General features: G+C 38.8%; 1 protein-coding gene across 1 annotated transcript; it reads left to right on the top strand.

The window, feature by feature from the left end:
* Nucleotides 1–9,314: 9,314 nt before the first annotated feature.
* LOC306733930 (uncharacterized protein) lies at nucleotides 9,315–10,375 on the top strand. Its single transcript, XM_079215241.1, has one exon. It carries the CDS (start codon nucleotides 9,391–9,393, stop codon nucleotides 10,330–10,332), a length of 942 nt encoding a protein of 313 aa, XP_079071367.1. The 5' UTR covers nucleotides 9,315–9,390; the 3' UTR covers nucleotides 10,333–10,375.
* Nucleotides 10,376–25,671: the final 15,296 nt, after the last annotated feature.

Consider the following 25,671-nt stretch of genomic DNA (forward strand, 5'->3'; position numbering starts at 1 on the left):
TTGTTGAGCTTCTCAACTCAACAAACGTTAAAGCAACAAGCACTATTCAAAATTATGATTTGATTTCTCGTCTCAAACATTCTCAGAAGTGAATTTAATAATGACATTTTGTCATTTCATTTTATTTCATTAATAATCTCTAATGTGTTATTATCATAATTATCAATCTAAATATTAGTATTGTTGACTAATATCTTGGTTTCACATTTATACTCTTCTTTAATTTATATTCCAACCTCGTTAATAAAGTAATACTTTGAAACGGGTTGTTTATGTCGTCTGCATGACACAAACAAAGTATCTGCAGTTATAATGGTGAGTATTTATTAATGTCCTAGTTGTATGTCCGTGTACTTTGTAATATGTGAAGTTCTTAATAAAGTTCTTGAAATAAAACAATTCAGCATTTCCTCTTGCTGCAGCCACCTGTAATACTGCCCCACTTTGAGAAATAGTGTTCATTAATTTGAATGACAACCACAACATGTGCAGGTTTTGTCACTGCAGTGTATTTTTTTAGGGGTTTTTGGAAGAACATTTTCAGAGCCTCTCGATATGCGAAGTCAGAAACGTCTGGCTTATTTATCGAGCTCCGCAGGCTGCAAGGACTGCAAGAGGGTCTCCTTGCAGCCTATCAAGAGGGTCTCCTTTAGGGTTGTCACGATACCAAAATTATGACTTTGATACGATAACTTCCATAAATATCACAATACCCAATACTTACGGTAATAGTAATACATCTGTATGGTTCCCTTTTTTTACCAGCTTGTTCCTGCACAGCTTTTTTAACAAATGGCATTAATATTTGTATTATCCTACAGCAAGATATTAATGAAAACTACATGATGCCATCATAGCATTGATTAAACACGGCTATGTAGGCCTATTGTTCGTATCTGACCAGATGACTACATAGTTGTATGAGCAATTGTGTTTGAGTCTGAAAGGTGCTTTGCCATGTTTGAAGTGTTGCCTCCTTTAGTCGGTGTGGCTTTGAAACAGGTTTAGCAGACGGGTCTGTGTGTCAGTGGGCTTTCCTTCTGTCTGCAATGTAGCCAAAGTATTTCCAAATTTCACTTCTGGCATCTTTTTTTCCAATAAGCCGAGGATGGTCGGCAAGAGCTCCTGCACTCATGTCGCCCCAGCGATCACTCGCTGTGAGTAAGCGCTCCCTGTGTGAGTGCTGGCCGGCCCCGCCTCCTTGAGCCCCGCCTCCATGCAGTAAATTCATGCAGTCAATTCATGCAGGCAGCATGACGGGGAGCGGAGCAGTAAGTGTGCTCTGATCCGTGCTATTTTAATAAAGTATCGATACTAAAAATATGCAAAACCGTATCAGTTTTAACATACGGGTACCGCGGTGCCTTTTTAGTATCGATATACCGTGCAACATTAGTCTCCTTGCAGCCTGTTGCAGATGTTTGTCTTGACCTGCAAACACATTAACTGTTGCCATCTTCACCCTGGGAGCGTTTAAAACGCAGATATAGCTGTCTGCTTTTCACGTGAACTATTGTATGCGTGCGGGTGCGTGCGCGATACCGAGAACAGAGGAGAGTTGTAGGCGCGTGACCATGTAAAGACAGAAATTACATGCCGTCGTGGGGATAGGACCATCAACATAATGACATATGAGTCTGAAGTCACCGTTGTCCATAATGTGCTCCCTGCAGATGTCCAGAAGCTGTTGGTGATTAATGCAGATGTCCCCCTTGAGTGCCTGGACTTGGACCAGGAGGACCCAGAGCCCCTTCACATAAAAGAGGAGCCGGAGCCCCTTCACATAAAAGAGGAGCCGGAGCCCCTTCACATAAAAGAGGAGCCAGAACCCCTCCACATAAAAGAGGAAAAGGAGGATCTGTGGACCCGTCTAGAGGGCGAACAGCTTAATGTGCTGGAGGAGGCTGACATCACCAAGTTCCTATTCACTGCTGTTACTGTGAAGAGTGAAGATGATGAACCTCAGACCTCACAGCTTCATCAAAGCCAGACGGAGGACAACAGGGAGGCGGAGCCTCCAGCCAGCAGGTCAGAGACACCGATAAAAACAGAAACTGATGGAGAGGACTGTGGGGGATCAGGACCAGCCAGGACTCTAATTCCACATCGTCATTCACATCCAAATGCTGATGATGAAAAGGCTTCAGAATCTTCTGAGACTAAAGTCAGTTATGATGTTTGGCAAGAACCTTTGTCAGATTCTGGACCTGAAAGTGAACACAGGGACAATGTTTGGAAAGAGACCAGGGCATCTGAGTCTGCTGCACATGCCCTGAAATATAAGGAAGCCCTTGTAAGTCATGTGGGATGTAACACTGGCAACAAATCCTTCAGCTTCTTCAAGTGTAGTAAACGGTTTTACTACAAGGGGTTTCTTCAGAGACACATGATGTGTCATTTTGGAAAAATGTCCTCAAGCTGTTTGGTTAGTAAGAAATGTTTTAGAGTGAAGCAAAAGAAAGATTCACGGTCAAGAGTTCTCACAAGAGAGAACCCATTCAGTTGTGATGTTTGTGGGAAAAGATTTACACAACGGGGAAGTCTGAACAGACACATGAGAGGCCACACAGGAGAGAAACCATTCAGTTGTGATGTTTGTGGTAAAAGATTTGCAAGACAGGGAAATCTGAAGACACACATGAGAGTCCACACAGGTGAGAAATTATTCAATTGTGATGTTTGTGGGAAAAGATTTACAGAAAAGGGAAATCTGAAGAGACACATGATAGTCCACACAGGAGAGAAACCATTACGTTGTGATGTTTGTGGGAAAAGATTTGCAAGACAGGGAAATCTGAAGACACACATGAGAGTCCACACAGGAGAGATCCGCGCAGGTGAGAAACCATTACATTGTGATGTTAGTGAAATGTTTACAAGACAGGAAAGTCTAAAGACACACATTATGGTCCACACAGGAGAGAAACTATTCAGTTGTGATGTTTGTGGGAAAAGATTTACAAGACAGGGATGTCTGAAGAGACACATGAGAGTCCATACAGGTGAGAAACCATTCAGTTGTGATGTTTGTGGGAATAGATTTACAGAACAGGGAAGTCTGAATACACACATGAGAGTCCACACAGGTGAGAAACTATTCAGTTGTGATGTTTGTGGGAATAGATTTACAAAACAGGGATGTCTGAAGAGACACATGAGGGTCCACACAGGTGAGAAACCATTCAGTTGTGATGTTTGTGGGAATAGATTTACACAACAGGGGAGTCTGAATACACACATGAGAGTCCACACAGGTGAGAAACCATTCAATTGTGATGTATGTGGGAAAATATTTCCAAGACAGGGGAATCTGAAGAAACACATGAGACTCCACACATAAGAGAATTTGTTTCTTCCAGTTGTGAAATATTAATGATGGAAGTTTATGTTTTCTTGTGTTTATTTAACAAGTACATGTAAAATGTTTAAAATGTAATTTGTTTATAAATTAGATGGAAGGCAAATTGTTTTCTAAACATCTGATGAATCTTGATTAAAATCAATGACAAGCTTGGCTCAGTTTGAAACGGTTTCGCTGTGTTGGACGAGTCTGTGCCTGGGGTCATCTAAGTAATTATACATGTAGGAACTCCTCATGTGTTCTACTGTTCATAAGTAACATGAAAAGTCAATAACATGAAAAGTAAAGAATGGCTCCGCGATGTCAGACTTTTTACAATAGATGTATTATAGAAACATAAGACTACTTTTATTTGTGCCATTATTCTTCATACATTAGTAGTAATCATGGGCCTCATTCTCGACCTGACGTGTTTCTTCTGACTTGGAGTCTGGACTTGAAGCCCAGCCTCCATGTCCAGACTTCAGAAGTACGGTGAGTTGGAACGGAAGCTTCACACACGTATATTTAAAGAGCCAGTGGCGGGAAAAGGTATAGAAGATTGCTGTGAACGTTATATTAGATATTAATATATATATTAGATATTAATATATTAGATATAAAGATATTAGATAATATATTAGATATAATATATATTAGATATAATGACGTTATAATAAAGCTGCTTCTGATTATTATTGTGTATATATATATATATATATATTATTATTATATATATATATATATATATATATATATATATATATATTGCACATCTATATATTATAGAAATATTATAGATAATAATAATGGATCGGACCCGGAGGATTGCGGTTGCGGTCGCCATCTCTATCAAGAAGCCGAAGAGGAGGTAGAGGAGACATTACACTTTGTTTTAAACCAGGCTACCCATTGTTCTTCTTTGTAACCTGTCTTTCCACTTATAAGTAGACTTGACTCGTACACCCAAAGAAAAATGCATGTAGTTTAATATTGTATAAAACTTAGATTTCATGTTTTAGGGACGTGATCATTCAGTGTAATGTAGTTTCTGCTGCTGTTGTACGGTACTGGTTACACTGGGAGGTGTATCTAACATCTATTCTCTTTCATATTGGATGAAGGAAATACCTAAAAAACTAGATTACATAGAAAATACCTTTACATTAAAACATTGCTCATGTTAACATTTATGGCATGGCTGTTTTGGAGTTTTGATACAGTAATATTATAACAGTATTTAAATATTACATTCATTAGCCTATATTCCACATACACACCTACCATTTGTCTTCTTGGTCCGCAAACATCAAGAGGTGGATCATCAGTGCAGTTAGATACACAAACACCGCTACACATTAAACTAAAGTACCTGTGTCTCGTATGTCCTGGTCATTAGTCATGAACCAGGACAGACACAAACAGTGTTCATGTCTACGATCCAGAGATCATGGAGGCTGCAGTGACTTCTGGACTCTGGTGAGATAGGTGTGTGTTTTACACTGCCTGTCGAGCAGTTAAATAAATAGAATCCTTCTCAAGCATAAGCAAGCACACTTCATATTTAGAAATCATTATTTATTATTATTAAATAGTCAAAACATAAATAAATATACTACATACATTAATGTTACAACAATTAATAAACAATGTTTCAAAATAATATCCTGTTTTAGTTTTTTTAACAGGACCAAAGTCCTGTTCAGCGATATGTGCAACTGAAGGACCGTGTCCCGCTTCATTCTATGTTCTGGTCTGAAGCTGACCTGAGACCAGCCTTCTGGCGCTCCAGGAACAGGATCAACATGGTCTGAAGCTGACCTGAGACCAGCCTTCAGGCGCTCCAGGACCAGGATCAACATGGTCTAAAGCTGACCTGAGACCAGCCTTCAGGCTCTCCAGGAACAGGATCAACCTGGTCTGAAGCTGACCTGAGACCAGCCTTCAGGCTCTCCAGGAACAGGATCAACATGGTCTAAAGCTGACCTGAGACCAGCCTTCAGGCTCTCCAGGAACAGGATCAACATGGTCTGAAGCTGACCTGAGACCAGCCTTCAGGCTCTCCAGGAACAGCATCAACAGGCTGGTCCAGGTGCTGCCCCGGCAAAAAAAGACATGGATGGAGCCATGAGCTTGAGCTGCTGGTGACGGTGTACTGGCTGCTGGTGGAGCCTCCTACAGGGTCACCTCAGACATCTCTGCCATGCCACCGTGTGCAGGACCGTCCACAACGTGGTGGAGGAAATGATGACGATCCTCCATAGAGTGGTGCATTTCCCCAAAGCAGAGGAGATGGAGGAGGTGGGGCCTGGCCGGGTGCCATCGATGGGTGTCACGCCTGGATTCTTCCTCCTGCAGAGCACAAGAGGCTAACTTGTAGATACTAAACCTCCCCAGATGAAGTTATGTCCACTGGAAGAAAATAGTTTAGTTCATTAATTAATAGTTCATTAAGTTGGTGTATATATGTCTTTTGCAATGGTCTTCTTCTTGTACTGTCTAATTTAAATGTAACTGCCTGACTGTAAATAACTATCTGTAAACAATAGGACTTTGTAATTGTTTGTTGTTGTAAATAAATATACACAATTGCTTTCAAAAATGAATATCCTGGGTTGAAATTCAAACAAGACATTTATTTACAGTTTATTTACAAGCTTCTCATTCTATATGGGCCCAGGTTTCCTCAGATGTCCTTTAATTTAAATTGTAGGTTATAATGCACAGTGATAGAGCATAATCAGTCTGTATATTATGGATAGAGGAGCTAACGAGTGGGTGAGAAGTTAAAAGACAGCGCTCTGAGTGCCAAAGTCTGTGGCACTCAGACCCAAGGCCGTTGGTTCCTACTGATTCATTTAAATAATAAATAATAATAATAATCAGTAGGAATATGTTTACATACTTCATGAAAATAAAGCCGGACAGATTTCAGTTGCCTTCAAGGAATAAACACGAAGCCAATGAAACGGTTACATCCAGTTAGAGCGTCTCGTTGATCACCTGTTCATGACGTCAGATCAGGGCGGTATTAACTCGGACACACATCTACCGCGCATGCGTTGTGCGGAGATCCATTCTGCGGACCGTCTCGTCTCCATGTCTAAAGCAGAAATGCTGAGACTGTTGGTGAAGCTGCGAGTCGACGCGGCCGTTGAAGAGGCTTTTGGGGAGTTGGACAGATTAACAGCAGATTCTCGTTTAAGAGAACATGAGCTACACAGATCAGGTTTGTGCTTTTTCATTATTGTTCCCGGTCTTCGTGCTCGTTTTACGGGTGCAGCAGCTGGACACCTCGAGTTTGTTGTGGTGTATTTACCGTTCATCGCACTCCTCACCTCCGTGTCCGGCGATCCAGCTCACTGTTAAGGAACAGACCTGTACAACGGACATGTAGCTACTAGCTGTTAGCTGTTAGCATGACGCTAAACTATCTACCAAGAGAAGTCTCGCATGTTATCGCGATAGCTGCCCCCCTCCTCCTGCTCTCTGGTGACTTTACTCATGCACATGGAGAGGACATCGACATGCTCACAGACTGTTTAACGGACTACATACACTTCTGTGATGAGAACACCGTACCCACCAGGAATGTGTGGTGTTTTTTAAACGGCAAACCAGAATTAAAGACTCCTCAAGGAGAAGAAGAGGGTTTTAGATCTGGAAACAAGGAGGAGCTGAGAACTGTGCAGAGGGAGCTGATCCAATGCAGCACTGACGCCTTCAGAACTGAAGCGGCATACCATAATATGTATAATGTACCAGCCTTTTTTGATTTTACCACATGTCATGTTGTTATACCACCATTATGATACTTTACTTTGAGGAGACGGCAATGTTAGTCTCTATGCTAAACTCTGGAATACGTTTTCCACTTTGCCACTTGTTAGAATTTGTTTTGTTTTTTAAATACAAGTTGGATTAAATCTCCACTCGTCCTCTCCTTATATTGAGTTAGGTGAGCTGCCAGTGCCGGTCTGTGTCAGACGATTGCAGCCATGGTTTACATGGATCGTGACACCTGACTGACGCCTGCCACAGACTGTGAAATGAATGACCCGGAAGTCTCTAAGTGTCCGCCATGATGAGAGCTGTTTAAATTCCCAAAATGCAAAGAAAAGGAGCTTCAATACTTGCTTTATTAGCTCCTTTTAGCATAGGAAACACTGGAAAGGAAACCCACAATTCCTTGCGGCGGCAACATTTAAAGTGACTTATCATTCAGCCGGTCACGAGAACGAACTATCATGAAGACAAACGCAGATCATGTAAATAACCGTTGCCAAAACTTGGAAATTCAAGATTCAAGATATTTTTATTGTCATATGCACAGATAACAGGCAGTTATTCTGTACAATGAAAATCTTATTTTGCTGGGACCCAGTACACAGCCCTGGGGGGATCCCTGTGCTCACAGTTGTTGTGTCAGATGTGCGGTTGCCAACTCTGACTGATTGGGGTCTGCCTGAGAGAAAGTTCAGCACCCAGTTGTTGTTTTTCAATAGGCTTGTTTGAGATGAGCCAGTCCTTCGCTAGCTTGAGACCTTCTCAGGCGCCAGCTTGCTGTTTGTTGAGCTTCTCAACTAAACAAACATTGGAGCAACAAGCACTATTCAAAATTATGATTTGATTTCTCATTTCAAGCATTCTCAGAAGTGAATTTAATAATGAAATGACATGCACATGTATCTTTAAAAGCGTATGATATATTACATAGTTAAAATACTAATCTTTAATGTGTTAATATCATCATTATCAATCTAAATATTAGTATCGTTGTATAAACATTCCATACTTATTCGAGCGCCCTTTGCACTCCTCACTACTGTCCTGCTGTTTACAAATGCCATTGTGTAATTGTTTTGTATTTCTGTGTTTGTACATTAAGTCAAATTCCTTGAATGTCTTCACTAATGAAAGCTGATATCAGTCTGAAGTCACTGTTTTCCATAATGTGCTCCCTGCAGATGTCCAGCAGCTGTTGGCAATTAAAGCAGATGTGTTCCCTGGACCTTGACCGGGAGGACCCGGAGCCCCTCCACATAAAGGAGGAGCCGGAGCCCCTCCACATAAAGGAGGAGCCGGAGCCCCTCCACATAAAAGAGGAGCCGGAGCCCCTCCACATAAAAGAGGAGCCGGAGGCCCTCCACATAAAAGAGGAGCCGGAGCCCCTTCACATAAAAGAGGAGCCGGAGCCCCTTCACATAAAAGAGGAGCCCCTTCACATAAAAGATGAGCCGGAGCCCCTTCACATAAAAGATGAGCCGGAGGACCTCCACATAAAAGATGAGCCGGAGGACCTCCACATAAAAGAGGAGCTGGAGCCCCTTCACATAAAAGAAGAAAAGGAGGATCTCTGGACCCGTCTAGAGGGCGAACAGCTTAACGTGCTGGAGGAGGCTGATATCACCAAGTTCCTATTTACTGTTGTTACTGTGAAGAGTGAAGATGATGAACCTCAGACCTCACAGCTTCATCAAAACCAGACAGAGGACAACAGGGAGGCGGAGCTTCCAGCCAGCAGGTCAGAGACACCAATAAAAACAGGAACTGATGGAGAGGACTGTAGGGGATCAGAACCAGCCAGGACTCTAAAGCCACATCGTCATTCACATCCAAATGCTGATGATGAAAAGGCTTCAAAATCTTCTGAGACTAAAGTCAGTTATGATGTTTGGCAAGAACCTTTGTCAGATTCTGGACCTGAAAGTGAACACAGAGACAATGTTTGGAAAGAGACCAGGGCACCTGACTCTGCTGCACATGCCCTGAAATATAAGGACGCCCTTGTAAGTCATGTGGGATGTAACACTGGCACCAAATCCTTCAGCTTCTTCAAGTGTAGTAAACGGTTTTACTACAAGGGGTTTCTGCAGAGACACATGATGTGTCATTTTGGAAAAATGTCCTCCAGCTGGTTGGTTAGTAAGAAATGTTTTAGAGTGAAGCAAAAGAAAGATTCATGGTCAAGAGTTCTCACAAGAGAGAACCCATTCAGTTGTGATGTTTGTGGTAAAAGATTTGCAAGACAGGGACGTCTGAAGAATCACATGAGTGTCCACACAGGAGAGAAACCATTCAGTTGTGATGTTTGTGAGAAAAGATTTACAGAACAGGGAAGTCTGAAGAGACACATGAGAATCCACACAGGTGATAAACCATTCAATTGTGATGTTTGTGGTAAACAATTGGCAAGACAGGGAAGTCTGAAGGCTCACATGAGACTCCACACAGGAGAGAAACCATTCAGTTGTGATTTTTGTGGGAAAAGATTTATAGAACATGGAAGTCTGAAGAGACACATGAGACTCCACACAGGTGAGAAACCATTCAATTGTGATGTTTGTGGTAAAAGATTTGTAAGACAGGGAAGTCTGAAGACTCACATGAGACTCCACACAGGTGAGAAACGATTCAGTTGTGATTTTTGTGGGAAAAGATTTACAGAACAGGGAAATCTGAAGAGTCACTTGAGTGTCCACACAGGTGAGAAACTATTCAGTTGTGATGTTTGTGGGAAAAGATTTACACAACAGGGAAGTCTGAGGAGACACATGAGAGTCCACACGGGTGAGAAACCATTAAAGTGTGATGTTTGTGGTAAAAGATTTGCGAGTCAGGGAAATCTGAATACACACATGAGAGTCCACACAGGTGAGAAACTATTTAGTTGTGATGTTTGTGGGAAAAGATTTGCAAGACAGGGATGTCTGAAGAGACACATGAGCGTCCACACAGGTGAGAAACTATTAAATTGTGATATTTGTGGTAAAAGATTTGCAAGACATGGAAATCTGAATACACACATGAGAGTCCACACAGGTGAGAAACTATTCAGTTGTGATGTTTGTGGGAATAGATTTACAAGAAAGGCCAGTTTGAATACACACATGCGAGGCCACACAGGTGAGAAACCATTCAATTGTGATGTTTGTGGGAAAATATTTACACAACAGGGGAGTCTGAAGAAACACATGAGACTCCACACATAACAGAATTTGTTTCTTCCAGTTGTGAAAGATTAATGATGGAAGTTGTTCTCTTTCTCTTGTGTTTATTTAAAAAGTATGTTTAAAATGTAATTTGTTTATAAATTAAATGGAAGGCAAATTGTTTTCTGACCATCTGATGAATCTTTATTAAAATCAATGACAAGCTTGGCTCAGTTTGAAACGGTTTAGCTGTGTTGGACGGGTCAGTCTGTGCCTGGGGTCATCTATAAGTAATTATACATGTAGGAACTCCTCATGTGTTCTACTGTTCATAAGTAACATGAAAGCATCTGCAACTTCCCATCCATATTTCATTCAGCAAAACGTTGTTTTTTTTTCAGCCAAAAAACTGCAATATGACTTAGTTTTGGATGAAACGATATCCCAACCAGCCATGTTTGGTCTCAAAATGAGCGCCCGCTTCCACCTGCTGATGAGTTTTTTTTTTAATTTCTCGTACCTGGTTTACTGTTTGGAAAAATCACCTTAGCTACACATCCAAATCCCTTAACCTAAATGTTTTGGGCTTGTGTGTATCAACTAATATTAATAAACAAGGAAAAATTATTCTTTAAAACCCCTCCACTGCAAACTAAAACCAGAAGTACAGCACAAAATAGTTCTCACTTCTCTTATTTTAAAGTAATGTTATCAGAACAATACAACAGGCACTCTGGAGCAACAGCAAGGTAACATACAGTATAAAAATCTGTTTTCTTTTCTGAGCAGGTACCAGAAGAAACATTTGTCTTTCATCAGGGAACAACATAAACAGTCTGTTCAGTAGTAAGGGTCCCTGTGAGGGACATCCCCATAACTTTGTATATTTAATGATTATTGCTGGAGATGCGCATGAGAACTATAGTGTGCTATACTTGTGGTTTTAGTTTGCAGAAGCATTCATTATCTAAACAGAATCTGGTGCTCAGAAACACTCGTTCAAAAGAGCCAAAATCAGCGCAGAATAAGAGTTCCTTGTAACTTTATTGTGAATGTAAAAAACATCATAACAGGAATTTATTTACAATATGAACACATCAGTAACTTTCAATAAGTGCATTGTGCATCATAACAATATCAGTTAGCAGGAAGAGGACAGAAGATTGATTAAACTCAATGTAAAGCATAATTTACACTGACATTATTTATTATTGCTGTAACAAAGATATTTAAAATAAAACCCACAGTAATATGAACTTAAGTCTTAAAGTCTCTTGTTTTATGACTCAGGTCTTGGATTAGTTCTGTGATGACTTGTTCAATAGACCTGTTAGTCCTGATGGGTTGTTTCTCTGGGAGATTCAACATCTATACGTCTGCAATGAGGTTTCTTCTCTTATCAGTTTCACAATTCTCAGTATAAATAGTAAAAGAGACATCAGTCCCAGTAAACAGTAGAGGCCGATCCGTCCCCGACTCTCTGGCTGTGGACTTTCTGTTAGTCTCTGAGGTTTGGGCTCATCAGCAGCTGCTGTAGAGGAAAGCAAAGAAGCACACGACTGACCTCAAAAAGATTTTGTTCAGACATTCATGTTCCCCAGAGGACAAATCTTGATGCATTTGACAACTAGAACAATTGGCAAGAAATTTAGGAACAAACAGTCACGTAGACTTTTATTAGCCTTAGCTGGTATTACTACTGGATCAACCTACCAGAGACATTGAGCCGACATTTCCCAGAGTTTGTCCCATAACTGGTGAGCACTTCACACAGGTAAAGACCCGAGTCAGCGGTCCTGAGTCTGGACACATGAAGTCTGACTCGTCCTTCTCTGAGGACGTCTTTGTCCCACTGGACTCGTCCTGCAAAGAGTTCATCCTGAGACTCTGGGACCTCGACTCCTTCATGCACATGAAGCAGGACGAAGGGCTTGATACGAGTTAACAGCTCACAGAGGACATCCAGGGGGTTGGGGGAGCTGCCAGTGTTGGTGGTGAACCTCCATTCCAGTGTGATGCTGTGGTTCTCCTCTGCCTGATAGGAGCTCTGTGTCACATTCACTACAAAGGATCCTGTTGAGGAGACAGAGAGGGAGAGGGAGGAGCAGACCAGCTGACAGCTTTAACATGCAGCCTTTAAACTCATCTACAGGTCTCTGTGGAGGGTTCAGTGATGCTTCAGAGCTGGAGGGCTTTACAAATACACAAGTAAACTCACCACAGACACAGGAGGTGAGGATGAAGAGGAGGAAGAGCATCTTGTCCCTGTGAGAGGAGACAGAGGAGAAGAGTCACAAACACATCACATCAAAACTCAGTCGAACATTCATGGTGAAATAATTTATTTGTGTCACAAAATGGCGTCTGAGCTTAAACTCTGAAACGTAAACAGGAAACATGATTTGCTCCATTTTCACTCTCACAGCCAATCGTGTTGAACCACGGTGACCTACTTCAGCTGAACTCCTCCCAGTCCATATCTGGACATGAATACAGAAAATGAGCAAGATGGAACAACAAAAAGAGAAATCATAATATCCTAATATGTTTCACCGATTCTGTTATTATATATTATATATTATGATTGCATGCAACAGAGTATCACTTAATCATCAGTCTGGTTCACACTGTTAACAGACTTCCTTACTTTGCTGCTTCTGAACAGCTTCTTCCTCTTAGAACCAATAACATGTTTATCTGATCCGTTTCTTCTCTGAGAGATTTTATTTCAAGTATTTCTTTTCTTTTTAAAGAATAAAACTGGTTTTCAGGTTGCAAACATGATGATTAGGTAAATGATACGAATATAAACTCTGCCTGAAGACGTTAGATCAAGACATGACGAATCATTTTGCGATGAATACGCTTTTTAACAACATGATTCACATAATGAGAGCATGAAGATAAATACATTCACATCACCTTGCATGTCTTCAGTCACGAAACCTGGACAAAGAGCGCGAGAAAGTACCCAGTTCAGTGACTTCTATACCCGCCGTCTGTATCATTTAACTTTCCAAGGGGAGGAGCTTGATTTCATGAGCATATTCAATGATTAACTGTGATCTCAGGTTCTGTTTGTACATGAAAAGTGAACTTCCCCATCTGTATGTGAATCATACAGATGGGGAAGTTTCACATGCACCGAGTCACCAGTTCTTCAACCATCAACCTAGAAATATCAGACTGGTCGCTGTTTATTTCGTCCCGCAGTGTAAACATGAATTTGCTAAACTGTGACCATGTTGCAGATGCATGAGATTATAATGAATAATAATTATGATGAACAATGCTGAACATTTACATGAGTCACGAGGCTCTTTGAAGGATGGCCTCCTGACTTTGGTGTTTCTGTATGAAAGAGAGCGAAGCTCAAGGAAAGACACTTTCTTTTGATCAAAGATCAAATTGAACGTTTAACATTTCAAATCGACTGTGTCTTTGCTCGATGCGCAGGCTCAACCACCCTTTATCTCTCTTCCCTTCAGAGTTATTTCCACAGCTGATAAATGAACTGCAACCTCAAACAGGCCTCACATGTTTCCTCTCACACTTAAAGCTTCTTATTGTCATAAATCAAGAACACTATGAACATCTATGAACCAACATTCATAACTAATACCACAGTGAACACACAAACTCATGTTATTGTTGAAAGTTGAGCTTTACTAAATAAAACAGCTGTTTTTAATGGATCAGGTTATAGTCTGATTAGTCTTAAATGAATCTCATCTTTTAACTGTTGAATTGTCTCTTATTCCACGTTATTACCCGTAAACATCTGGTCTAATACACACGACAAACAAATGCTGTACTGATGATCTCTGAGAAACAGGAAGCCAACGCAACAAGGAAATGCAGCAGATGGTGCAGATGTCTCCGTATAAATATTATTCTATTGTTTCTTTGTGTCAACACTGAATACTAAAGTGTTTTTGGATCATGAAACGGTGGCTCGACTCAACCCTTCTACATGTTTAAAAATAAACATATCTAAATAAATATCTCCTGAACTTCTCCTCAGACCTCAATGCTGTGTTGTGTGAATTACACCATCAGTTAGCTTGTCGGCTGTGGAGCGGTCCAGGCTTTCTTGTTTTCTTGTTGCAGAGCGTTTGATGCAACAGCAGCGACTTCAAATGCTGGGTGCTGATTTCCATGCAGAGGATGAATGAGAAGTTAATCGCATTTTTGTAAATATTTTCTAGCTGTGAATTCTCGTGACATTTATAAACATAAATTCAACATTCTTTATTATAATTTATTATTTTAAATCCAGGGGTATGTCAATAAAAATTGGGGGCACTTTTTGAAACTTGTGAAATAACATTGAACCTTTGTTCAAAATAATAAATTTAGGGTTTATTTAGGCTTACAGTATTTGAACAATTGTCATCAAATGGCAACAATCCGACTATTAGGCATTATTAGACTATTCAAAGTGTTTTTATTAGATTTTTTGAACAAAAGAACAAACAGAAAACATAAATCAGACAATCATATTCAATTGTATTCTTATTTCTTTGTGGTAATTTATTGTTATTACATTTTTTAAGCAACTATTAACAATTATAACTTTTCTTTCTTTTTTTTATAAGCTGTGCGAGCAGCGGCGCTCCGAGTGACAGGAAGTCCAGACGGTTGATTTAAACGCGGACGGCGCATTTCTAAATTCATTAAATTATCATAATTATTAGAGGAAATTATGGGGGCATTTTTTGCCCCTCTCCTAGTGATATCAGGGGCAAAATTATATTTCTTAGGGGCAGTTTTGCCCTTTGCCCTCGTGTATTTCCGACGCTGACAACAACGCAAAGAAGATGCCTGCCTGTATATCTCTCCCTCTCTCTCTTCATTAAACGTGTCAAACGCCAGTAAACAGCTGGAAAAGCCTTTGAAATCACGGATTTCGTGAGATATTTTTTTTTTATTATTTTTTTAGGAAACGTCGGACCAGTTGCGACGTGATGTTGTGGTTAATTTATCACCAAACATCGTCATCACCTGTGTGTCTGATGCTGCGGGTCAGAGGAGAAGTAGCTGCACCGTTTGGCGCTCAGCACTGCATGAGCACTACGTGGAGGAGGAGGAGGAGGAGGAGGAGGAGGAGGATGGGGGGAGGAGGAGGAGGATGGGGGGAGGAGGAGGAGGAGGAGGAAGAGGAGGAGGAGGATGGGGGGAGGAGGAGGAGGGGCTCGTGAGCAAGTCATTACCTGAAAACATGAGGGTAATGACTCATGTTTTGAGTGGAGATGTTCTACCTACAAATACGAAGAACATCTACAAAAGTAAAGTTTATTTCTGTGTCAACACTGAATACTAAAGTGTTTATGGATCATGAAACGGTGGCTCGACTCAACCCTTCTACATGTTTACTGTAGTGACGTCACTAACATGGACCATAGATTATCTATAAAGCTGTTAAACAGCTGATTGAAGGCGCAGGTATCCCGGCCCCCTACTGCTGTACAGGGTGTGATATCTTTGGTGTTCAGGCTGGTTGAGCAAAACAGAACGAGAGATTACAGTTAAGCTGATAAAAACAAGCTCCTCCCCTCTCGAAAGAGAAAGTAAACGGGAATATAAGAAGTCCCTGAACTTTGAATAGTTCTTTGTCCAGGTCACGTGACTGAAGACATGCAAGGTGACGTGAATATATTTATCTTTATGCTCTTATTATGTGAATCATGTTGTTAAAAAGCTGATTTATCTCAAAATGATTTATCATGTCTTGATCTCATTTCTTCAGGCAGAGTTTATATTTGTATCATTTACCTAAACATCATGTTTTAAACCTGAAGACCCGTTTTATTCTTTAAAAAGAAAAGAAATACTAAAAAATGGAGCTATAAATACATGGAAAGAGAAAGTGGAATTCATAACTCAAGTATATAGTTTCATGTGCACTGTGGGTCCTTAGACGGTCTGCAGGTTGCTTCTTGCTGAGTTGACCTCTGACCTCAGATCAGAGGACAGGGTCGTCTGGAGATGCAGATCTTCACATGACTGAAGACGTTCAACACAGAGCAGAGGAGGAAACTGGTTCCTCATAATGTTTATGTTTCAGAGGTTAGGCTCTGGCGCCATCTTGTGACACAAATACGTTATTTCACCATAAATGATCAATATCTTCAGTTAACAACTGAGTTTTGATGTGATGTGTTTGTGACTCTTGTCCTCTGTCTCCTCTCACAGGGACAAGATGACCTGCAGGATCCTGCTGCTCTTCCTCCTCTTCATCCTCACCTCCTGTGTCTGTGGTGAGTTTACTTGTGTATTTGTAAAGCCCTCCAGCTCTGAAGCATCACTGAACCCTCCACAGAGACCTGTAGATGAGTTTAAAGGCTGCATGTTAAAGCTGTCAGCTGGTCTGCTCCTCCCTCTCCCTCTCTGTCTCCTCAACAGGATCCTTTGTAGTGAATGTGACACAGAGCTCCTATCAGGCAGAGGAGAACCACAGCATCACACTGGAATGGAGGTTCACCACCAACACTAGCAGCTCCCCCAAAGCCCTGGATGTCCTCTGTCAGCTGTTAACTCGTATCAAGCCCTTCGTCCTGCTTCATGTGCTTGAAGGAGTCGAGGTCCCAGAGTCTCAGGATGAACTCTTTGCAGGACGAGTCCAGTGGGACAAAGACGTCCTCAGAGAAGGACGAGTCAGACTTCATGTGTCCAGACTCAGGACCGCTGACTCGGGTCTTTACCTGTGTGACGTGCTCACCAGTTATGGGATGAACTCTGGGGAATGTCGGCTCAATGTCTCTGGTAGGTTGATCCAGTAGAACTCGTTCAATCCAGCAGCTTCATTTATTTTTCTTTCCAGTGAAAGTTGTTTCTCTTCACTGAAAGAAACAGATGTGTTTGGTCTCTTTGCAGCAGCGAGAGATCGACCAGAACCTGAGACAACAAGCGGAAGAAGTCGGAGAAAAGATTCTTCAACGACAGAAAGTCCACAGCCAGAGAGTCGGGGATGGATTGTCCTCCACTGTTTACTGACAGCAGCTCTTCTGCCTCTTTCACTAATTATAATGAGAAAAAGATATCCTGTTGAGAGAAAAAAGCTCAATACAGTCAAACAGGTGTATATATTAATATTTTTGTTTCACTTTATTTCTTTTTGGTTTAGTTTTGTTTTTGGTTTTAGTTGGGTTTGGGTTTGTTTTTGTTTTTGGTTTGGTTTGTGTTTGGATTTGGTTTCGGTTTTGGTTTGAGTTTGGTTTGGTTTTGGTTTATTTACTCGTACCCGGTTCTAGAAAACAGTAGAAAATGAGGCGAGGCATCTGTCTTGACATACATTACAACAAACACAGACAACCAGACAAACATGATTAAATGATAAAAGTACTCCAAGCTCAAACATTTCACCATCTGATGCAGAGAGTTTCTGTTCTTTAAGGACAGGTTTACAAACCATGACACCAACGAAAAAGAGCAAATGTATTCAATAAAAGCACGATAAAATAAGGTCATCAACGTTTTGTCGATGTGGAAGTAGAACAGTTTCCTTAAACAAAACAAACGCTGGTCCCCTTTTTGCACACGGCTTCACAGTTTGCTTCAAGTTCAGCTTTGAGTCGATATATGTCCTATAGTTAAAGTCTCACTCTTTGTGTCCTATAGTTAAAGTCTCACTCTTTATGTCCTATAGTTAAAGTCTCACTCTTTATGTCCTATAGTTAAAGTCTCACTCTTTGTGTCCTATAGTTAAAGTCTCACTCTTTGTGTCATATTAGTTAAAGTCTCACTCTTTGTGTCATATTAGTTAAAGTCTCAATCTTTGTGTCCTATAGTTAAAGTCTCACTCTTTGTGTCCTATAGTTAAAGTCTCACTCTTTGTGTCATATTAGTTAAAGTCTCACTCTTTGTGTCATATTAGTTAAAGTCTCAATCTTTGTGTCCTATAGTTAAAGTCTCACTCTTTGTGTCCTATAGTTAAAGTCTCACTCTTTGTGTCCTATAGTTAAAGTCTCACTCTGTATGTCCTATTAGTTAAAGTCTCACTCTTTGTGTCCTATAGTTAAAGTCTCACTCTTTGTGTCCTATAGTTAAAGTCTCACTCTGTATGTCCTATTAGTTAAAGTCTCACTCTTTGTGTCCTATAGTTAAAGTCTCACTCTTTGTGTCCTATAGTTAAATTCTCACTCTTTGTGTCATATTAGTTAAAGTCTCACTCTTTATGTCCTATAGTTAAAGTCTCACTCTTTGTGTCCTATAGTTAAAGTCTCACTCTTTGTGTCCTATAGTTAAAGTCTCACTCTTTGTGTCCTATAGTTAAAGTCTCACTCTTTGTGTCCTATTAGTTAAAGTCTCACTCTTTATGTCCTATAGTTAAAGTCTCACTCTTTATGTCCTATTAGTTAAAGTCTCACTCTTTGTGTCCTATTAGTTAAAGTCTCACTCTTTGTGTCCTATAGTTAAAGTCTCACTATTTGTGTCCTATAGTTAAAGTCTCACTCTTTGTGTCCTATTAGTTAGTCTCACTCTTTATGTCCTATAGTTAAAGTCTCACTCTTTATGTCCTATAGTTAAAGTCTCACTCTTTATGTCATATTAGTTAAAGTCTCACTCTTTGTGTCCTATTAGTTAAAGTCTCACTCTTTGTGTCCTATAGTTAAAGTCTCACTCTTTGTGTCATATTAGTTAAAGTCTCACTCTTTGTGTCATATTAGTTAAAGTCTCACTCTTTGTGTCCTATAGTTAAAGTCTCACTCTTTGTGTCCTATAGTTAAAGTCTCACTCTTTGTGTCCTATAGTTAAAGTCTCACTCTTTATGTCCTATTAGTTAAAGTCTCACTCTTTGTGTCCTATAGTTAAAGTCTCACTCTTTGTGTCCTATAGTTAAAGTCTCACTCTGTATGTCCTATTAGTTAAAGTCTCACTCTTTGTGTCCTATAGTTAAAGTCTCACTCTTTGTGTCCTATAGTTAAAATTCTCACTCTTTGTGTCATATTAGTTAAAGTCTCACTCTTTATGTCCTATAGTTAAAGTCTCACTCTTTGTGTCCTATAGTTAAAGTCTCACTCTTTGTGTCCTATAGTTAAAGTCTCATTTTTTGTGTCCTATAGTTAAAGTCTCACTCTTTGTGTCCTATTAGTTAAAGTCTCACTCTTTATGTCCTATAGTTAAAGTCTCACTCTTTATGTCCTATAGTTAAAGTCTCACTCTTTATGTCCTATTAGTTAAAGTCTCACTATTTGTGTCCTATAGTTAAAGTCTCACTCTTTGTGTCCTATTAGTTAAAGTCTCACTCTTTGTGTCATATTAGTTAAAGTCTCACTCTTTATGTCCTATAGTTAAAGTCTCACTCTTTATGTCCTATTAGTTAAAGTCTCACTCTTTGTGTCCTATTAGTTAAAGTCTCACTCTTTGTGTCCTATAGTTAAAGTCTCACTCTTTGTGTCATATTAGTTAAAGTCTCACTCTTTGTGTCCTATAGTTAAAGTCTCACTCTTTGTGTCCTATAGTTAAAGTCTCACTCTTTGTGTCCTATAGTTAAAGTCTCACTCTTTATGTCCTATTAGTTAAAGTCTCACTCTTTGTGTCCTATAGTTAAAGTCTCACTCTTTGTGTCCTATAGTTAAAGTCTCACTCTGTATGTCCTATTAGTTAAAGTCTCACTCTTTGTGTCCTATAGTTAAAGTCTCACTCTTTGTGTCCTATAGTTAAAATTCTCACTCTTTGTGTCATATTAGTTAAAGTCTCACTCTTTATGTCCTATAGTTAAAGTCTCACTCTTTGTGTCCTATAGTTAAAGTCTCACTCTTTGTGTCCTATAGTTAAAGTCTCATTTTTTGTGTCCTATAGTTAAAGTCTCACTCTTTGTGTCCTATTAGTTAAAGTCTCACTCTTTATGTCCTATAGTTAAAGTCTCACTCTTTATGTCCTATAGTTAAAGTCTCACTCTTTATGTCCTATTAGTTAAAGTCTCACTCTTTGTGTCCTATTAGTTAAAGTCTCACTCTTTGTGTCCTATAGTTAAAGTCTCACTATTTGTGTCCTATAGTTAAAGTCTTACTCTTTGTGTCCTATTAGTTAAAGTCTCACTCTTTATGTCCTATAGTTAAAGTCTCACTCTTTATGTCCTATAGTTAAAGTCTCACTCTTTATGTCCTATTAGTTAAAGTCTCACTCTTTGTGTCCTATTAGTTAAAGTCTCACTCTTTGTGTCCTATAGTTAAAGTCTCACTCTTTGTGTCATATTAGTTAAAGTCTCACTCTTTGTGTCATATTAGTTAAAGTCTCACTCTTTGTGTCCTATAGTTAAAGTCTCACTCTTTGTGTCCTATAGTTAAAGTCTCAATCTTTGTGTCCTATAGTTAAAGTCTCACTCTTTGTGTCCTATAGTTAAAGTCTCACTCTGTATGTCCTATTAGTTAAAGTCTCACTCTTTGTGTCCTATAGTTAAAGTCTCACTCTTTGTGTCCTATAGTTAAATTCTCACTCTTTGTGTCATATTAGTTAAAGTCTCACTCTTTATGTCCTATAGTTAAAGTCTCACTCTTTGTGTCCTATAGTTAAAGTCTCACTCTGTATGTCCTATTAGTTAAAGTCTCACTCTTTGTGTCCTATAGTTAAAGTCTCACTCTTTGTGTCCTATTAGTTAAAGTCTCACTCTTTATGTCCTATAGTTAAAGTCTCACTCTTTATGTCCTATAGTTAAAGTCTCACTCTTTATGTCCTATTAGTTAAAGTCTCACTCTTTGTGTCCTATTAGTTAAAGTCTCACTCTTTGTGTCCTATAGTTAAAGTCTCACTATTTGTGTCCTATAGCTAAAGTCTCACTCTTTGTGTCCTATAGTTAAAGTCTCACTCTTTGTGTCCTATAGTTAAAGTCTCACTCTTTGTGTCCTATAGTTAAAGTCTCACTCTTTGTGTCATATTAGTTAAAGTCTCACTCTTTATGTCCTATAGTTAAAGTCTCACTCTTTATGTCCTATAGTTAAAGTCTCACTTTTTATGTCCTATTAGTTAAAGTCTCACTCTTTGTGTCCTATTAGTTAAAGTCTCACTCTTTGTGTCATATTAGTTAAAGTCTCACTCTTTGTGTCCTATAGTTAAAGTCTCACTCTTTGTGTCCTATAGTTAAATTCTCACTCTTTGTGTCCTATAGTTAAAGTCTCACTCTTTGTGTCCTATAGTTAAAGTCTCACTCTTTATGTCCTATAGTTAAAGTCTCACTCTTTATGTCCTATTAGTTAAAGTCTCACTCTTTGTGTCCTATAGCTAAAGTCTCACTCTTTGTGTCCTATAGTTAAAGTCTCACTCTTTGTGTCCTATTAGTTAAAGTCTCACTCTTTATGTCCTATAGTTAAAGTCTCACTCTTTGTGTCCTATAGTTAAAGTCTCACTCTTTGTGTTATATTAGTTAAAGTCTCACTCTTTATGTCCTATAGTTAAAGTCTCACTCTTTATGTCCTATAGTTAAAGTCTCACTCTTTGTGTCCTATTAGTTAAAGTCTCACTCTTTATGTCCTATAGTTAAAGTCTCACTCTTTGTGTCCTATAGTTAAAGTCTCACTCTTTGTGTCATATTAGTTAAAGTCTCACTCTTTATGTCCTATAGTTAAAGTCTCACTCTTTATGTCCTATAGTTAAAGTCTCACTCTTTATGTCCTATAGTTAAAGTCTCACTCTTTATGTCCTATTAGTTAAAGTCTCACTCTTTGTGTCCTATTAGTTAAAGTCTCACTCTTTGTGTCCTATTAGTTAAAGTCTCACTCTTTGTGTCCTATAGTTAAAGTCTCACTCTTTGTGTCCTATAGTTAAAGTCTCACTCTTTGTGTCATATAGTTAAAGTCTCACTCTTCATGTCCTATTAGTTAAAGTCTCACTCTTTGTGTCATATTAGTTAAAGTCTCACTCTTTATGTCCTATAGTTAAAGTCTCACTCTTTATGTCCTATAGTTAAAGTCTCACTTTTTATGTCCTATTAGTTAAAGTCTCACTCTTTGTGTCCTATTAGTTAAAGTCTCACTCTTTGTGTCATATTAGTTAAAGTCTCACTCTTTGTGTCCTATTAGTTAAAGTCTCACTCTTTGTGTCCTATAGTTACAGTCTCACTCTTTGTGTCCTATAGTTACAGTCTCACTCTTTGTGTCCTATAGTTAAAGTCTCACTCTTTGTGTCCTATAGTTAAAGTCTCACTCTTTATGTCCTATAGTTAAAGTCTCACTCTTTATGTCCTATTAGTTAAAGTCTCACTCTTTGTGTCCTATAGCTAAAGTCTCACTCTTTGTGTCCTATAGTTAAAGTCTCACTCTTTGTGTCCTATTAGTTAAAGTCTCACTCTTTATGTCCTATAGTTAAAGTCTCACTCTTTGTGTCCTATAGTTAAAGTCTCACTCTTTGTGTTATATTAGTTAAAGTCTCACTCTTTATGTCCTACAGTTAAAGTCTCACTCTTTGTGTCCTATTAGTTAAAGTCTCACTCTTTGTGTCCTATAGTTAAAGTCTCACTCTTTATGTCCTATAGTTAAAGTCTCACTCTTTGTGTCCTATTAGTTAAAGTCTCACTCTTTATGTCCTATAGTTAAAGTCTCACTCTTTGTGTCCTATAGTTAAAGTCTCACTCTTTGTGTCATATTAGTTAAAGTCTCACTCTTTATGTCCTATAGTTAAAGTCTCACTCTTTATGTCCTATAGTTAAAGTCTCACTCTTTATGTCCTATAGTTAAAGTCTCACTCTTTATGTCCTATAGTTAAAGTCTCACTCTTTATGTCCTATTAGTTAAAGTCTCACTCTTTGTGTCCTATTAGTTAAAGTCTCACTCTTTGTGTCCTATTAGTTAAAGTCTCACTCTTTGTGTCCTATAGTTAAAGTCTCACTCTTTGTGTCCTATTAGTTAAAGTCTCACTCTTTGTGTCCTATAGTTAAAGTCTCACTCTGTGTCCTATAGTTAACCTCTTAACATTCCTGTAAAATTTGATGAAAAACGCCTATCCAAGTATACCCAAAGTAAATTGCAAGCTGTACTTGAACAATTTGGAGTAAATACATGGTCTTGGTCTCTTTTGAAAGGTAACAATCTGAAGCTTTTTTCCCCTCAATAGTCAGAATCACTTTAAGTGCTGCTGACACTGAGTTATATGAGTTTGAACACACTAAAGTATAAGGTTTTTATTTCCGTCTGAACATTTCTTTGTAAATAGATGCCTGTAGATGACTATAAATGGGACTTATGGACTGGACAACACAATGGGTCCATAGCCTGAAGCCTTTTCTAGTCTAAGTAAAAAGTTGATAACAATATCACAGAAAATGAATATTTTACACATGTTCTTCTATGCGTTTTTTCATTTTGAGACTAAAAATATTCCTGATATATATACTATATACCTATTAAAAAGGCTTATAGTCTTGCAAACTTATATAGGTACTATTCCTATATACTACCAGTATTGCTGACACAGAGAAAATGAAGTATAAATGCATTTTTATGCCAATTTACACTTCAGACTGAAGCTCTACAGCAGCTGTCTCTTCTCATCAAATTGAAGGCTGTTGGGATTATCCCCCCCTCTTCCCGCCTATCTTTGTTTAGGCAATTTCATTGGCTGTCCGAAACGCCTGTCATCTGACCTGTACGACGCAACAGACGAGAGCCACGAAAGAAAATAGAGGCTGAGCCTAAACTTCAACGTAGCTTCTGGTTGGGTAATGTAGCTTGTCAGTCAGGACATGAAGCTCCTAGTGGTTCAAGTGGGGTCTCATTGGAACCGTTAGATTTTGGCGGACATTTTGATAGCGAGTTTGTAGCTGTGCTCCCATGCAAACATAACTTTCTGCTAAAAACAAAACTGCTTTTGTTCATAACTTTCAGCTGCAATGGAATGATGCAACGGCAGTTGGTGGATATTTATGGATGTAATCACATGTTTTGGACTAAATCTGTTATGGGATTTATTTTTATTGGACCTTTACGACGTAACAACGCCGTTTTTGTTGGAATATTATGGATTTATGGATCAATATGAGGCGTCATCGGTGAGTTGTCTTGATTTTCGAATCGCTTGTTTGTTTGTTGTTATCTGACAAAAGTATTGATTGTAGCTGCTGATCTTGAAACGGAGTGGACAGCTGGAATCACAAGAATCGGAGGTTTCCAGAAACATATGGCACTCGTACCGAACTATAAATAGATGTACAGTGTACAACGGAATGTACAGTGTATAGTTGAAATGGGCGCCCGCGCGACAGCAGAACGTTAAGAGGTTATCGGAGGACTGATGTGCTTCATACCGACGTGAGCCGAGATCTTTTCTTACCAGAGAACGGGGAATAGCTTTTACTTAAAATGCGCAAACTGGATTGTGAAATAATAGGGTTTGTAGTTTCAACAAATTATTTTAGTATAAGGAGTAAAAAGAGATCGATGAAGCCTGAATAGAAAATATATTTTCCCAGGAACATGTATTGTCATGGTCAGGTCATCGCCAGGTATTGTGCAAATGTAGCTAAATTCATGTACTTGCGCCACCGTTGTTGCCATAGCATACATCTTAATGTGTTTGTCTGAATACGTTGTTTTTACCAGGGAATCTGTTTGATTACTGTGATCTTAAAACTAGTCTCTAATGTCACTGCAGTTTTAAATGTTGGAACAGCTCAAGATCAGTGTGCAGAGAATTTACTCGTTAGCTAATGGAAGAGCATTTATTATCAGGTATTAGTCGTAATTCTACTTTAATGTGTCCGAGACGTCTCCTAAGCCACTTTTAAAGTTGTATATAATATACTAAAAATACCCTCCACATAGTAAGGATGTAATAACTTAAAGCTTGTGTTGCTTGTGGCTGAAAATGTTTGACTTCTCTCGACGTGCAGGTTGAAAAGTCAGATCCCACAAATCACACAGACGCTAGAAATCCTCCGACACATGCAGAAGAAGAAGGTGTGTATCGTAATGTTTTATAATGTGTATCTATAATGTTTTATAATGTGTAGCTATAATGTTTTATAATGTGTATCTATAATGTGTATCGTAATGTTTTATAATGTGTATCTATAATGTGTATCGTAATGTTTTATAATGTGTATCTATAATGTGTATCTATAATGTTTTATAATGTGTATCTATAATGTGTATCTATAATGTTTTATAATGTGTATCTATAATGTTTTATAATGTGTATCTATAATGTGTATCTATAATGTTTTATAATGTGTATCTATAATGTTTTATAATGTGTATCTATAATGTGTATCTATAATGTTTTATAATGTGTATCTATAATGTTTTATAATGTGTATCTATAATGTGTATCTATAATGTGTATCTATAATGTTTTATAATGTGTATCTATAATGTTTTATAATGTGTAGCTGTAGTGTGTATCTATAATGTTTTATAATGTGTATCTATAATGTGTATCTATAATGTTTTATAATGTGTATCTATA

The sequence above is a fragment of the Taurulus bubalis genome (assembly GCF_910589615.1).
Source record: "Taurulus bubalis genome assembly, chromosome: 3".
Taxonomy (NCBI): Eukaryota; Metazoa; Chordata; class Actinopteri; order Perciformes; family Cottidae; genus Taurulus; species Taurulus bubalis.